The sequence below is a fragment of the Trichoderma ghanense genome (genome assembly GCF_004382785.1).
Source record: "Trichoderma ghanense strain CCMA-1212 chromosome Unknown scaffold_5, whole genome shotgun sequence".
NCBI lineage: Eukaryota > Fungi > Ascomycota > Sordariomycetes > Hypocreales > Hypocreaceae > Trichoderma > Trichoderma ghanense.
The window spans coordinates 738,873-754,677 of record NW_027395668.1 but is presented as its reverse complement, the minus strand read 5'-3'; the positions used below and the strand labels follow the sequence as shown (position 1 = coordinate 754,677).

Genomic DNA, 15,805 nt, shown 5'->3' with positions numbered 1-15,805 from the left:
GCTTCTTGGGGTCTCTGTAAGACTTAAAAGGGGGAGAGACGTATGTGTTCGATATAGTGCCTGAGCGGCGCATGTACAGTAAAGCCTTCCACGCAGACGCTGTTTGTACAACTAGATAGATGGTATTGGGTATGGCAATCCTTGCGGACGACGAGCAAAATAGTTCAAAGCAAAAGCAAAAAACGACATTTATAATTCCTTCCCACCAGATTGCGTATGCATAAGATGCCTCTGTCACTATTATACATCATTGAAGAACGCTTCCAGATCCTTCCCCTTTTCTCCCTGGGGCAAGCAAAAACAAACAATCTGTATATCCCGTTCGCATCTATCAGATTCTTGAGAAAAAAAAAATGACAAAGAAAACTGTGCCGAAATTCTTTCTCTCCTTCTGTTCCTTTTTTCCCCAACTTTCTTCTCGGGACTGGTAGGTAGGGGGATTAGGAGGGTGTTAAAAGAAAACAAAACGCCATCAAACGCCATTGCCTCAAATGCAATAGGGAGAAACAACACGCCTTCGCGTAAAAGGCCAGCAAAAGGAATGGCGGCATAGCTCATACAAGAGTCAGAGGTGCCATGTCGACAAAGGTGGGAAAGGGGGGGGTAGGGAAATAAGGGGTAAGCAAAGCAACAAGCATGCAAAACAAGGAACGCCATGATTATAATGAAAGGCTTGTCAAAAGAGAGAGAGAGAGAGAGAGATGGATAATTAGAATTTGCCCCCATTGGGACGATGAACGAGAGACTCGATGCCCATGTCAGTCGACAGCCGCTGGCTATCCAAGTAAGGGCTGCTGTCCTGGCTCGTGCCGGTGCCACCACGGGACACGTAGCCGTGGCTCATGCTGGCCGTGGAACTGACGCTCGACGAGTATCCGTGGCCGCCGTAGTACGCGGGAGCCGCCATGCTGTAGGAGCTCTGGTGGTGCTGGGAGTGAGGGTGGAGGTGGGAGTGGGAGTGAGGGAGCTGGAGATGCTGCTGCTGCTGGTGATGTTGGCTTTGGTGTTGCTGCTGGTGATGGTAGCTGGCGGAGCTGGAGAAGGAGTGTGTGCCGGACGAGCTCGTAGCAGGGCTACTGTAGGATGCGTCTAGTTCATCAACGGGGGTCAGGCCGATGCCGGAAATGCCGCTATCGTCGTCATACCCTGTGAGTGAAGCTCCCGTCTCGAGACGGTCACGGCGCGAGGCCGCGCGGGCGGCGCTCTGGAGGTTCTTGAGGCCGTTGGACATGCACTAGAGTTTGAAGAAACGGACAATGTTAGAAAGTTTGTTCATGTTGTATGATATTGAGAAAGAAGAAAAGGGGGGGTAGGGGTTTGGAAGGGGGAAGGGAAGGGCCTTACCTTTGCCTCAACAACGCTCCACTTCTCTCCGGTGCGAGCAGCCAGACCGCTCCAAATCTCCTTGCGCATGCTCATGTACTCCTTGGCCAGCGTCTGCATCTTGCGGGCGTCCCAGTCGTCGGCGCCCCTGCGCTCCATCAGCCGCTCGTGGCGCTTCCGGCAGGCGTTGGGCGTCTTGGACGGGAAGTACTGGTCCCTGATCTGGTTCCAGTTGAGGCCCTGCATGCGCGCCTGGAGCAGCTGCTGGTCGTCCTGCGGGTTCCAGGCGCCCGAGCTGGGCCGGTGGTGCTGGGACGGCTGGGCCGAGGAGGGCATGGGCAGGGTGGGCGACGGGGCGCTGGTCGAGTACGGGCCGTAGGGCTGCTGCTGCTGCTGGGTGGAAGGGTGCTGAGCGAGCGGTGGGGGAATCGGCATGGCGGACGAGGACGAGGACGAGGGCACGTCGTAGTAGGTTCCCGGGAGCATGCGGGACGGGGCGTACATGGGAGACGGCGCCAGGCCGGTCTGGAGGCCACTGTAGCCCTGCTCGCTGGAGTTTCTGGTGTGTCTCGCCATCATTAAGGGGGGGTCGGTTTGTCGACTTTGGTCGGGGGTTGATGCTCGATGAAGAACAGGAGAAAGAAAGCGAAAGGAGGCAAGGAGAGAAAGAGTAAGAAGAAGAAGAAGAAGTTGCCACAGGTGGAAGAACGTCGGATGATATGGCAAAGATGTTGGCAGAAAGAGAGAGAAGTGAGTTTGCGTTGGGGGGGGGAGAAGGAAGAAAGTTGTTGCCCCGATGCTGATCGATGCTTGGATGAGGTGATACGAGACCGGCTCGGTAACCACTTTGCCAAGTAATGAAACAAATTATTGATTAAGGTCGATATGACTGGTCCGAGGGTCCTCGCGGTCTTGACCGAAGTGGCCTGCAGTGCGGTCTGCCGTGAGGGTCTTGGGTTCCTCGTAAAGAGGAGGGGGGTGATCGAGTCGTCTGCAGGGGGGGGGGGGGGCGCGGTTCGAAAACGTCCCCGAAGAATGTTGATGACGGGCAGATCTCCACAAACTCGACGAGTTGAAAACAGTAAAAGAGAGGTGTAGAGCAGTAACACGCAGGAAAAACGGAATATTGCACAGCAATAGGGTTGCGAAGGAAACAAGAATCCGAAACAAGTCGAGTGAAACTTGAGTAAAAGCAAAACACACAGACAGAGACAGGGAGAAAAAAAAAGAAAAAGAAAATAATGGTAAAACAGGAAAAAAATCAGGGCTTCTGGGGAATCAAGGGAGAGCAAGAAGCAGGCTCCCGGAGGACATGGGCCTTGTTTTAAGCTCTGGCGATGCAGTCATCTCTGGGCCAGAGGATCAAGACGAAGAGCGCAATCCCAATACTACTACCACATACTGAACAGGGCCCACCCCCCCTTGTGGGCGGCTGTCGGGATGAAACAAGGGAAGATCTAAGCCGGATGGGACATGTGAAACGGAGCGCGTGTATCTGAAGAGCTCAGTCTGCCGAGAATGGCTCGCTGATATTGGTCGGGCTGGCCCAGCGGTGCGCATATGGGCCACGGGCGGTTAGACAGGGGCTCCCGTTTGGGCAAAAGGCGGCTATCTCGTCTGGCAAGGCTGGCATATTGCCTGGGCTGCTCTACGGACTTGGGAAGAGAGAAGTTGCATATGTGGGAGGGAAATACGTCTGGCGGGCGTTGGGAAGCGCGCTTGCTATAGTCTGTATGGCGGCTACGAGCGTCAAGATGGATAAACAGGGCGCAGACGCAGACACATGGCCCTTGAAGAGGTTTCATTCTTGTCAATCTCAACGTGGTATCGAAAGACTCTCTGCCTTGTAGGAGAGAAATTTGGCATGTCCGCGATGTCGCCTCCCGCAGCAGACAAGGCTCAGGCGGTAACCCCCATCCACAACCCCAGAGCCCAGCCCAGCAATGACATCAAAAAGAGCAAGAAAAAGACTCCATCGCCAATCTCCAACCCCTGGAGAAACCCGCGAACTACGGCGCCAACAGGAAATGAGCGGGATCATTGCATTGCATTTACATTCTTCTTTGCGGCGGGAGGATCAACCACCGTGGGGGGAGAAGAAGGGTTAGACCGCCCGGAACGAGATGCTCTTCTCCCCTTCCCAGGGCAAGACAACCTTTCTCGCATGGGTAACCCCGGCTGTTGCACATGGCAGACGCGTGGGGCTGCAGGGACTCTTGCTTCTTCTTTTGCCGCGCTGCCGTGCTGGAAGGGAACAGATCCTGGCCTCTTTGCGCGGTTTTGTATCGAAGTCGTATGTTTGGCGATGGAAGGCTGGCAAGGGAGGCCAGAGTCGACATCAAAGGTACGAAAGTCGACGTACATGGGTAACCGTCCCCTTTTGTGCTAGCGGAGTAGGTCCCACAAGCGGATGCAGCGCGATTGGTCCATTGAGCGGCTTCAAGCGCGCGTCTGGCAAAGGGCCAACTGGCGCTAGTCCATAAACAGCCCTAGCGCAATCTATTTCTGGCTGCCGGGGGTCCCAAGAAGCGCCGCGCTAGGATCTTACCGCGCTGGTCTGATTGGCCCGGCCGCCGCAGGCTGTTCCGCTTGTACCTTGCCGCCTAGCATCCGGTGCAACGGTACCTTGCCTGGCCGGGCCGCCGTGAGACCGTCTGACGGCCGAGATTTCGCATGAACATGCGGGCATCGAGTCCATGATTGCAGATGTCGATGAGCTTGTAAGGCCGGCTGCGGGAAAGCGGCCATGGCGGGCTTGTTTGTGGGGGTTCTGAGGGTGGCAGTGACGACGGAGAGACGTTTCAAGCGTGATCTCGTGGGCAGAGAAGAGCGCGTTTCATCCGATGCGCCTGTTGGGCCAAGGGCATGCCTGGAATAAAGCGTCAACGACCAACAACTACAAAAAGGCGCGTAGCCCTGCTGTTGGTTCTGCCCTGTGTTGGCTGTCTCTCTCCTGTAGAAACGAAGTGCGTGTAATAATAGCATCGCTCGATCGAGGTCGCATGCTCTTCGAGTTGCCAGGTCGCCAGAGCATCACGTCATTCATCTATTTCGGGTGGGTGGCTTTCCATGTCTCAACGACGGCTTACAAAAATGTCTCGAGATGTGCGTAACATGGCGAGGGTTGAGGCAAGGGAGGAGACTGCTGCGAGTGCAGAATGGCATTTTCGGTGAAGACTGTGGTCATTCGACGCTCTCTTTCTGGGGGGGCGGCAATGAGGAACACGTAGCTCACGGCTGTGTCTTGCTCGCCCTGCGAAGGAGGCTGTCCATTGGGCGTGCTCTGTCAGCGCCCGGCCCAGATCCTCCAGCTCCGCGACTCTTGCCATCAAATTGATTCAGAAGTTTACAACGATCTTGAAGCCCGTGGCTGATGGCTCGTCGGGGTATACGGTGACTGGTACGTACCTCTGCCGAAGGGTTGCTCACCTACCCTGGAGTTTGCTCTCAATTTCACGTCTCCTCCTAGCAGAGCCTTCCCGTCGCTTCAATGTCTGCTTTGAAAGCATGTTGGGCTCGGATATCTTTAGAATAATATGTCAGGCGACAGAAAGAGTGCTTCCTTTGTCTGCAATTTCAGGATGCTGTCGATGTCAATCGGTATCACCAGCGTAGTGACTCCCGTCTGTCCAGCGGCTGTACGAGTCGACCATCGCCACCATGACGACAAACAAACAGCCAAATCAACCGAACAGAATACCAAACTGAACGGCCATGGCAATCACGAAGCCCGATAACCTCGTTTCCCCGCATGCACAATGACAACCCAAGTCCACCATCTGCGGGACCCGCAGATCGAAACCGAAGCCGTCAGCAAATCAATGGACTCAGCGCCCTTGACGCCCACTCGGTATCTACACCATACCCAGATGAGCAAGACCCAAGTTTCTTTCTATCAATCTGTCTATCTGTCTATCTACTATCAGTAACAACCTGTGCATCCCGAGTTCAAGCTATTAGTCACGGGAAATAGACTAGATTCCGGCCTTTCTTATACATGCTTTTGCAATCTAAAGACCGTCTCACCCTTGTGCTTTTCTCGCCGAGTTTCCCAATTCAATCATAGCTGACGTTCTACGGTATTGGCAAGGCTTAGGCATCCTATCGGGAATGATAGTAGCAGAGAAGGCGAAATAGGTTGATAAGGTCCAAGCGCCTTTTTCTTTCGCTGGAGAACGGCCTTCGAGATCTGGATACCCATTCGTTTCACTAGCTGACTGTAAATGATGTCCGTTGTAATGAATGCATCTATAAACACTCGGGCCGGGAGGAGGCGACAAATCCCGGAGCTTCAAAACGAACTGCCCCCGTAGCCAACGGGAAGACACAACACTAGACCGATCACAGGCATAAACCAGCAAAAGAACCAACCAAGCCACAAGCCATCGACAACGGAGGAGGGGAGATTCTTGGTTTCCAAGTCGTTGTCCTCCATCGTGCCGATCCATAACCCGGCTGTTCAAGGAAAAGCGGCAGAGAAAAGAAGGACTTGAGGCTTGGGCCTGGTAGGAGGGCGGCAGAAATCTGGGGAAGTCCGGGGTAACCCTGGCTTAGCTGTATCTTAGCGACCCCCCCTCAAGGAAGCGGAACGAGGATCCAGCGTTATCAGCGGCGCGCCCTATCAAGCAGGGACCCCGTCGTTATCATCTTGTTCTCTTGCTCGACCGGGTTTGCAAGTCCGGTGCTTTGGACGAAGTACATAGGCTGGCATCAGTAATTGAGTTCTTTTCCACTCTATCAAGTTGCTGCGAACTTCGCCTTCCCCCCCTTTTATGTCACCTAGACTTCTTATCGCCTAGATTCGTCGGAGAGGTGTGCCACACGCATTGGAAGCTTGAGCCTGCGATCGGGGGCTGTCGCTGAGGCGGTTGCGAGAGATAAGCAAACGTCCAAGTCTGCAGGGGTTGAAAGAGGGAGGAGGTTGCAGAACCTGCGTAACGACAGCAGCTGTGCAAAACAAGCTGTACGGAGTAGCGTGCAGGTACCCTCGTACCTCTGTGCAAGTCAAATGGGCAAGGTGAGGAGAAGGGGCCGAGGCAGGGATATACTACCACATAAACTCCATGGCGTGCCCGACCACCCGGATATCTGCGTTTCCTGCTTCTCCCTCTTTTATACGAAGATGAAAAAGACCCTGCAAACTCGTGGTTGATTTATAATTCTGAGACATCTGCCGAAAACCTCGACTCTCATAAACTGGGAATGCTGTCTCGCTATCTGCTCGTCCATTCGCAGCCTTCGCCTCGCACCACCACAAAGCAATATCAAAAAGAGGCAGACACAAAACCCAAGAAACAACCCAAACAACAACAACAACAACAACAACAACAAAGATGGCAAGCAGCAGCGGCAGCAGCAGCGGCAAGAAAGCCCCCAACATCACCAAGCTCATCGACAACAACGACGACCCCGACACCGTCGACCAAGCCACCCGCGATGCCGTCGACCTCGCCGCCCTCGGCCATTCCCAAGCCCTGACCCGCAAGTTCGACATCTGGAGCATGCTCGCCCTCGCCTTCTGCGTCCTGGGCACCTACTCGACCGAGGCGCAGGGCCTGTCCAGCGGGCTGACCAACGGCGGGCCCGTCGCCGTCCTCTGGGGGCTCACCGTCGTCACCCTGTGCAACGTCTGCGTCGCCGTGTCCATGGGCGAGCTCTGCAGCAGCATGCCCACGGCGCTGGGCCAGGCCTTTTGGATCTCGCAGCTGAGCCAGACGCCCCTGGGCCGCTTCACGGCCTACATGTGCGCGTGGATCAACACCTTTGGGTGGTGGACGCTCACGGCATCGCAGAACGCCTTCATGACCGAGTTCCTGCTCGGCATGAAGGTCATGTTCGACCCGGAGTGGGACGGGGCGGGCAAGGGCTGGGTGCAGTTCCTCGTCTACGTCGGCATCACCGTCTTCTTCACCGCCATCAACCACGTCGGCTGCCGCAGCGACCGCTTCCTGCCCTGGTTCAACAACTTCGTCGGCATCTGGTACGTCGGCCTCTTCTTCGTCATCGGCCTGGCGCTGCTCATCTCCGTCGGCGTCAAGGACGACCTCAAGTTCCAGTCGGCCAAGTTCGTCTTCGGCACCTGGATCAACCAGACGGGCTGGCCCGACGGCGTCACCTGGTTCATGGGCCTTGTCCAGGGCGCGTACGGCCTCACGGCCTTTGACTCCGTCATCCACATGGTCGAGGAGATTCCTGCGCCGCGTCGCAACGGGCCAAAGACTATGTACTTGTCCGTCATCTGCGGTGCCATCTCCGGCTTCATCTTCATGGTCGTTTGCCTCTTCACCATCCAGAACCTCGACAATGTCCTGAATCCTCCCACGGGCTTACCGTTTGTCGAACTGCTGCAGGAAACTGTCGGACTCAACGGCGCCGCCACGCTGGTTGCCCTCTTCATCTTCAATGGGATGGGCCAGGGAGTCAGCGTCTTGACTTCCTCCTCCCGCCTGACATGGAGTTTCGCGCGCGACGGCGGTATCCCCTTTGCTGCGTACTTTTCCTACGTGGATCCCACATGGCAGGTTCCAGGTCGTGCGTTGTGGCTGCAGGCATTCCTCATCAGCCTGGTGGGCGTTCTGTATCTCTTCGCAAACACGGTGCTCGAGGCCATTCTCAGCGTCAGCACCATCGCCCTGACCGTCTCCTACGCCATGCCCATCATCGTCCTCCTCCTCGTCGGCCGCGACAAGCTGCCGCCTGGAGAGTTCCGCCTGGGTCGGCTCGGCACGCCTCTCAACATCGTCTCCATCATTTACTGCGCCATCACCACCGTCTTTTTCCTCTTCCCTGGCGTGCCTAACCCTGCTCCCAGCGACATGAACTACGCCATTGCTGTTTTTGGCGTCATGCTTGTTGCTGCTGTTGCCTTTTGGTTCGTCAAGGGCCGTGTTTCCTTTATGCAGATGGATGAAGAGCTGGTGGGCCAGGTTGTGCGCGAACTCTCGTACGATGAGCCAAATCCGCAGACTGTCGCAGCTGAAGATATGAAATAGGGGCTGTATCATCGGGATTCTGTAGGGAATCCTTGAAACCATGAGAAGATATGTAAAAAGACAAGCTAGAACGGGGTGATCAATGATATTGTACCATGATAATAGGCGAGCTGACAGCTGCATTCGGGAAGGGTCCCTGTGCCATGATTCTATCGAGCGTATAAAAACACCCACAAGTCTAATCGCTGTCGTAAAGAGTATAAGCAAACTCACAAACCAAGTCTAACATTGCATGCAGCACTCCCTCTTCAGCCCAGAAATGACCCGCCGACGGAATCTCATGTCCGCGAAACTGAGACGCCGGCTGCGAGCTCAGCCGCGCCACCCAAGCACGCAGCTTGCCCACGGGCACAAAGATGTCACAGTCTCCGAACACGGCCAACGTGGGGTTCTGTACAAGCTTGGCCTCGGCACCGGGATCTTGCTGAGGAGGCCTTCGCCTTGCGAGTACCGACGGCATCAGGGACATGGTGGCGAGGTGCGTAACGAGGCCCTGCAGCGGAGAGACGAGCAAGTACGCGGGCCGGGGCATGGTGAAGCCGTTGATGGGTGAAAGCCTGCCGTTTGCCGGGATTAGGCGGTTGGGACTCGCTGAATCGCTTGCGCTGTCGGGGGACCTGTGTTGGGCCTGAGCTTCCCGCAAGATGTGCCTCTGCTTCTCAGCCCAGCCTTCAGCCCGCAGTCGAATTTGAGCGGCATGGGATCCGCTGTCCGGAGAAGAAAAAAGCTCCAGAAGCTCGTTGAGAGGCGGCAATTGCGTCGTGATCATGGCTCCGTAAGAGTAACCCGCCATCAGCAGGACAGGAGGTCGCTGGCTATTCAAGCGCGTCTCATCGTCGTCACCAGACGACACCAGACCATGGACATAATGCGCCACGAAGCCGACGAAGCTGATGTAGTCGTCGCGCTCCGGCCTTGCCGTCCATGACGTTCTCCCACCAGATTGTCCAGCGCCTCTGCACCCGTATCGTTGCTTTTCATTAGCTGACGGGTTCATCCCCATGCCAGTTCCCGCCACATGGATACAACGCACCTGAAATTGAACGTCCCCAGTAAATATCCCTTGCGCAGCAGCTGAGCCGCCACAGCGTCCACTATCCCGTCGTCAAAACTCCCGCCCAGCGGAGCATAAGGATGCGCAAAGACAGCCGCGTGCCGCCTCCAAGGCTCGGACTGCGGGCTGCGCGAACACGAGGCTGGGTGGTAGATGCGGCACTCGAGTGGCGTGCCGTCGTGGATGCTGGGGATCGTTAGCGTGACGGATGGCTGGGGCAGCATCTTCTTCTTTTTCGCATTTTGAGGCCGACGACAGAATGTATTTCGAGCTTAACCACTGCTGACGACGGCTTTGTCGGTCTTTGTGGTGGAGATGGAGATTTTTGGTTGCTGAAGAGACTGGGCAGCTCCAATTAATCATCCGGGGAAGCTTCTACCTAAGTAGGGCCCGTAGGTATTCGCTCTTACTTGGTAGCTTCGCCGTCACGTCACTTCCACTCAGCAGCGATTCAATGGAATGGAGAACAAACAAAACCAATCAAAGAGTGAGAGAAAGAGAGAGAGGTGGAAATCGTGGGTATCTTTCTATTATATAATCAAAACAAATCTAGACAAACTTGCTACTGATGTTTCTTGCTTCTAGCATCCAGCGCCTTCTGCTTCGCCTCCTTGACGAGCTTCTTGATCTCGTTGATGAGCCCTAGGATCAGCGGCACAAACACCGGCCCAAGCAACGGCAGGTAGACGGCGATCTTGTGCTCGTCTGGGAAATACAACTGTCCCACCATGCTCTTCTCAAAGAAAGCCCTCTCTGCCTCTTCCTCGGCAATCCGCGCGTGCATCAGCCCTTCAGGCCCGCCAAGATCGGCGCAAGCAAGCTCCAGGTGATGCATCGTCTTTGAAACACCATCGGCGACGCTGCGAGGGATTGAGATGGATGGCAGCGCAAGAGACAGTCTCGCAAGGGACCCCAGAGTAGACGAGGCACGGAGTAACAGGTCAGTAGATCGGATGCGACCCAAGGTGGAGAGTCGCAAAGGTAGAGATCCCGACTGAGGAGTGCCCAGCAGGGACAGCAAGTGGCCGCCGAAAGTAAGCATGGGCTGTTTCAGCTCCTCAACCGATACATGGCTGACCGTGTCCGGATGGGAGAGCAGGTACACGGTGCCCCATTGCGGTATCATCCAAGACTGAGACGTTTCCGTCTCGGCATCCAGCGCAACCGTCTGGTTTCCAACGTAGATGACAAAGTTGACCGTTGGCGCCTTGCCAATAGATGGCGACAGCGGCCACTCAGCAGCATTGATAAACGACGAAAGGTGTTCCTTGCTAAGCACCTGAGACTGCACGCCAGGGACGGCGTACAGCTGAACTTGGGTGTCAATGGTGAAGTTGTGGATGGGACGCAGAACTTCCAGCATAGGCCTGATGTATTCGTCCAGGGCGGCCTCGATGTCCCACGTGTTAGGCACGCCATTGGCTGTGAAGAGCGAGAAGGTGAGGTGATATGTCGGGGCGTATCGCAGAGATCGCGTCGTTCGCTTCGAGAGGGCCTCGGCAGCCTCGGCGCTCAGGCCTTGGGGGCGCACGCCGGTGGACATGGACGACGTAGAGAGAAGGTATGATATGATGGACTGTTCCTCGGCAAAGGTGGCTCGGAGCTCGTTGGTGATGTAGGATGCAAGGGGGGAGGATGGCGACGTGAGAGACGGAACGTAATTGGGAGGGTAGGTGATGTCGAGAACAGCGGACTCTTGGTTTAGCGATGCCGAAGTGCTCGTACCGGGCTGGAGGCGGATCGTCAAGGCTGTTCGGAAGTCGTCTTTTGGGAGAGGCGCATTGCGCGGCGCAAGTTGCAGGCGCAGATGGTGGCCGGAGAAGTCGTTGAGGTCGTCCAATGCATGCTGCGTCAGTCGGATAAGATTGTGCGCCTCTTGCTCCTGGAGAGCGTCCGCCTGTATCGAGATCTGGAGGGGAAAGACGGGTCGACAGGCCTATAAACCATCCAGCGTCAGCATAGCTTGAGGGCCGGGGAATCAGATATCATCTCATACCTTGCCGTCAGCCCATTTCAGCATGCTGTCCAGAGGCAATTCGGCGCGGTAGATGGCCGTCGTCTTCCACCAGATGGGCAGCCCGAGCAGAAGCACCACCAGCCAGAAGGACAGCACGACATATGACCGCTGTCTGACTGCCGACGGCTTCTCGGGAGGAGGCAACGCCGGCGCAGGAGAGGCAGAGTCGACAGGCGCAGAGCTGCCGGATGCCTGCGGATGCTCTGCTTCCCCGGACGCCATGATTGCGAGGGCAGCTGGAGCGACGTGAATCGGTGCCGTCGACGTGATTCTGGGAGGTTCGCGACGATGGTCTCTCTACCTTGTCCAGCCGATCTGGACTGACCAGGGGCGAAGTGGCATGAATTCAGGTACAAGTCCATTGACAGGTACCTTGGGTACATGTACCGCGCAGTCACGTGAAGGCCACTCGCTGCTGCCAGCAATGTCATCAAGGTACCTTCCCTGCGATGACGAAACAGCCCGATGAACTTGTTCTTCTTCACATCACCGGATTCCATTTCGTCCTCGATTTCATTCCTCTTGCGTCCTGCCTTCCAGCATCATCTGGTCATGATGCTGCTTGGATTGACAACCAGCTGCTGAAGTTCAGATTCGGCACCATCTCTTTAACTACTAACAGCCGCTACGAGCTGTCTGCAAGCCACATTCAACGCCATGTGCCAGATCAACCAACTGCTTGGAGCCGACATGAAAACCAATCAGAAAGAAAGAAACATTGAATGAAAGCTAATTGATCCAGATCACCCATGTGCCGCATATCATGACCAATGATTTGCCAGTCACAGGGTCATCATGAATGAAGGCAGCACAAGCCCAAGGCCTACAGCTGCCCACTTCAACTGGATATAGCTCGTCTTTTACCATGGTATCAGCATGCATCCAATCACCCTCAGAGAGCTCGATGCCTTGACTCACCTGTCCCTTCCGAACGCCGGCCGAGCTGCTCGTCGTAGTCGTCGCGGCTGCACTGCGGGTCGCACTTGATCCCGCTGTGGTCTGGTCGCTCGAATTCGTGGTTCCAGCCGCCCTCGAGCCTGTCTCGGTTGGAGTCGCCGTGTCAGCTGCTGTTGTTCTCGGAGAAACGCCGTCGGTAGCAGTAAAACTCGCCGAATCAGTCGGGACGGGGCCGTTTGTCGCGGCACCGGTTGTGGCCGCAGCACCAGCAAACTTGGTACACAGGCCAACTACTTCCGAATTCCTCTGCAAGGCGCTCCAGATGGTCGGATGGGCACTCTCCCCAGTGCTGACGCAGGTGGCCACCGCATTATCCCACGTGTCTGGAGCATAGTTGTTGTTGCTGTCGTAGCAAAGACAGCTGGCCTGCTGCTCGAAAGTTGCCGTATCGAACCCGGAGTTGGCGTTCTCGCAGTCGGTCACAAATCGCTCCACGGAAAGACAAGCGTCGCCAAAGATGCCGTATCCCTGCTGCTGCTGGAAGTTGGCCATGCATTGTGCTACATCACCAACCATGCTCTGCGAGCAGCACTCTGCGGGTACGCCGGCGAAGTCCGCTGTGCAAGAGCCAAAGCCATATGGCTCTCCCTGGCAAAAGTTCTTCACACATGCTAACAGGTGGGTTAGTAGATTGGCCCCTATTCGGTTACAGCCATCCACTGGGGTGACTACTCACTGGATGCAAGCGAAGGGCTAGAGAAGTCGCATTTCTTCAGAACAAAGGTACAGGTTGTGAACTTGTTCTGAGCCGCCATTGTGCCTTGATCAGTGCTTTGCCTAGATTCAGCGCCTTTGACTCGATCTTCCATCAGCCATTTCCAGCGCCAAGACTGTGACTTTTAAATGTGTTACTCTGACAGCCAGCACAACTTTCAATGAGTTTTGCTGCACGCCTTGCGCTCTGGATGTTCAGCTGGCACAATAGCGTGCAAATAATGCAGCAATAATGGCTGGGACAGACGAGACTATCGAGACTACTAGCCTGCGATTGGTACGTCGATCGCCCAGGAACGGCAATTTCGTGCCACCTACTTCCCTCATACTCGGGATACATATCAACTGGACGGACACTTGATGCCACTACGGAAACGCTCCTTCGCGCGGAAGACGGGGCTGGCTGTGGCGAAGCTTAAATGAACCTGGAAGTGACAAGCAAATACTGGGCTCCGCGCTTGGTGGCATGGTGTTGTGAGAGGCTGTGAGCTGGGTCTCGGCCAATCGATATTTCGGACTTTGGGGATATAAACCAACCTTCGAAATCACGTCGACTTCGAGCAGTGGCGAAGCCCGAGGCGCTTACTCCTTGTCGGATCTGTCGGTATCAGGCTGTGATTGTGAAGCTAGATCTGAGATGTTATATGCAAACAAAGGTATGTGGGTGTGGCAGGCTTTGATATAGAGTGAAGATAAGTTTTCTAAAGAAACAATAGTCTAGGATGTTGGCATGTCGTCCGTCGCGCAGACCTTACCAACAGCCTACAAATTCGACCATATTACTGGTTTCTGCAGGCCATATCGTTCGTGGCCCTGGTGAGATATCAGTCCCAAGGGAACGGTTTCTTAACAGCTGATTTTCTCTGTCATGCTACTCTGTGAACTGGTAGAATCTCAAGGGCGCACTTCAACTAACAAAAGATCTAAAAGGCAGATTGTCGGAGGCTGCCCCGGACTCCAGTCCGAAATTCAAAGCACTCCATTCTTCATGGGACACACCAACTCCGTCACGCCCCTCGAATGCGATGGCGCCACGCTGGGAATGACGCAGAACTGCATGGATGCCCTGCACTGGCTGAGGAGCACGGATGATCTCACTTTCTGGATTGATGGAATCGGCATCGGTCAGACATGCACATCCAAGCGCAGCGCCCATGTGGTACTCATGCGAGACATTTATATGCAAGCCGTGGAGGCGGTTTGCCTGGGGAGAAGACGAGGCGAGCAAAAGGGCCATTGAGAGCTTGGAGGACGTGACACTTGGAGCGTCGACGAGGAGCGCATGCAGAGATGTCTTCCGGCCTTAATGGACTTGTAGGTAAAGGGCTCGAACGATGCGATTGGGCCTCTGTTCAAGTGGTTCTCGTCCTCTGGCATGCGGACGATCTAGGAAGTGGCTCTGCCATCACAAGAACTGCCGCGGGTTCTCTGTGAGAGTAGGTCACTGCTGTGGCCATACTTGACGCTTTCGCTGGATATACTGAAAGTATGGACTACGGATGGGATTGAAAAGAAGTGCACATATCCAAAGGACCGGATTATTGTGCTCTTGAGACTATTCAGGAGGTGGATATCAGCATCCCCTCTCCAGATTATTCGGAGCCGCTGCGCCGAATCTACGCAATCGTCCCTGTGATATGTTTCACAATCGACTCTTGCATAGGGTTCCTTTATCACGTCCCCTCAGAGAACGACGAGCAGGGTTACCCTCGTGGGCGATGGACTGGGATGGTGCTTCTCGGATTGCAGCCGATCAGCGTGCTACCATCACAAAGGAACCGTTCACTGCAAGTCGAACGTCGAGTCCGAGATTGCAATTCTCAAAAGCTGCGCTTCGGATCGAGGTACAAGGGTCCGTGGTCGATCGAGTACGACAGGTCGGACAACCGCTGTCGGTGAAAAGCCGCCCACACTCGGCGATGTACGAGAGGCTTGTATGGAACGGCCTTGAGATGCAAGCGAACGATGGGTGGAACCTTCAAAGTGTTGCCGAGAATAACGATGCAGCTGTTGAAGTCTTTGCCAGTTGGGTTGATCTCGCGTCTTCTGGTGTCAAATCAAGAGGACGATTCATGTAGCTGGTACGGCTTGCGTGACGCACTCTCAGAGTATTACAGCTTTGATGAATTCAGAGCAGAGCTCTTGGATCTCAAGCCATCGTTCTGGCCTTGGTTGGAAGCTCTCATCCAAGACATTGCAACGGACACTTACACTTTCAGGTTCATCTGCGACAAAACTGCGGACGTACCTCGCACTCACCCAAGTCTCTGGATCAAGGCCTCAGCTTAAGATCCTGGCTACGTGCCGGAAAAATTGTGTGGTCGTCACAGAGGAGAACGCGATTGGGCTTGTTCCGAATAGAACAGACTCCGGAGACGTGGTTGCGCTCGTCCCAGGTCTGCTCATGCCAGCCATCCTCAGGCCAACGTCCAAGTGACGACTCTGTGTGTGCCACGTATACATACTCTCGGCCTTATGGACGGTGGAACTGGCTTGAAGCTGCCGCAGTGAGTTTATCATCGATATGACCAGCCATCTCCTGGTGCTCTATCAGTGCCACGGGGCACCGCATCTGGATATACGACATGGTATTGTCTATCCTATCCGTGACGCATATCTCTGCTGACTTCGCATGCTACACTGATTATCTGTCTCTTGATTCCATCCCTCGGACAGTGACTTCAAGATTTTGATAGATCACATTGTACGGAGTAACATGGAGTGACACCGGACTGCGACGTCGGAACT

The 15,805-nt window shown here is 55.1% G+C and overlaps 7 protein-coding genes across 7 annotated transcripts; 4 read left to right on the top strand and 3 right to left on the bottom strand.

Annotated features, from left to right (window-relative positions):
• Positions 1–709: 709 nt before the first annotated feature.
• On the bottom strand, positions 710–2,502 carry CCMA1212_005202 (uncharacterized protein; the record flags this gene model as incomplete). The annotated part of the gene is made up of 3 exons (XM_073702471.1): positions 710–1,234; positions 1,345–1,943; positions 2,214–2,502. Coding segments are annotated over 3 exons (1,413 nt in total), but the record flags the coding sequence as incomplete, so codon positions are not given.
• Positions 2,503–3,106: 604 nt separating this feature from the next.
• Positions 3,107–3,712, top strand: CCMA1212_005201 (uncharacterized protein; the record flags this gene model as incomplete). Its single annotated transcript, XM_073702470.1, has 1 exon — positions 3,107–3,712. One exon carries the CDS (start codon positions 3,107–3,109, stop codon positions 3,710–3,712), a length of 606 nt encoding a protein of 201 aa, XP_073558695.1.
• Positions 3,713–6,656: 2,944 nt separating this feature from the next.
• CCMA1212_005200 (Choline transport protein) lies at positions 6,657–8,315 on the top strand (the record flags this gene model as incomplete). Its single annotated transcript, XM_073702469.1, has 1 exon — positions 6,657–8,315. The coding sequence occupies one exon, from the start codon at positions 6,657–6,659 to the stop codon at positions 8,313–8,315; it is 1,659 nt and encodes a 552-aa protein (XP_073558696.1).
• Positions 8,316–8,493: 178 nt separating this feature from the next.
• Positions 8,494–11,748, bottom strand: CCMA1212_005198 (GPI transamidase component PIG-S-like protein; the record flags this gene model as incomplete). The annotated part of the gene is made up of 5 exons (XM_073702468.1): positions 8,494–9,271; positions 9,349–9,555; positions 9,936–11,305; positions 11,366–11,657; positions 11,741–11,748. The coding sequence occupies 5 exons, from the start codon at positions 11,746–11,748 to the stop codon at positions 8,494–8,496; spliced, it is 2,655 nt and encodes an 884-aa protein (XP_073559124.1).
• Positions 11,749–12,168: 420 nt separating this feature from the next.
• Positions 12,169–13,098, bottom strand: CCMA1212_005197 (uncharacterized protein; the record flags this gene model as incomplete). The annotated part of the gene is made up of 3 exons (XM_073702467.1): positions 12,169–12,243; positions 12,305–12,954; positions 13,020–13,098. 3 exons carry the CDS (start codon positions 13,096–13,098, stop codon positions 12,169–12,171), a joined length of 804 nt encoding a protein of 267 aa, XP_073559127.1.
• A 947-nt stretch (positions 13,099–14,045) lies between these two features.
• CCMA1212_005196 (uncharacterized protein) lies at positions 14,046–14,297 on the top strand (the record flags this gene model as incomplete). Its single annotated transcript, XM_073702466.1, has 1 exon — positions 14,046–14,297. The coding sequence occupies one exon, from the start codon at positions 14,046–14,048 to the stop codon at positions 14,295–14,297; it is 252 nt and encodes an 83-aa protein (XP_073559128.1).
• Positions 14,298–14,775: 478 nt separating this feature from the next.
• On the top strand, positions 14,776–15,585 carry CCMA1212_005195 (uncharacterized protein; the record flags this gene model as incomplete). Its single annotated transcript, XM_073702465.1, has 2 exons — positions 14,776–15,131; positions 15,195–15,585. The coding sequence occupies 2 exons, from the start codon at positions 14,776–14,778 to the stop codon at positions 15,583–15,585; spliced, it is 747 nt and encodes a 248-aa protein (XP_073559125.1).
• Between the last annotated feature and the right edge of the window lie 220 nt (positions 15,586–15,805).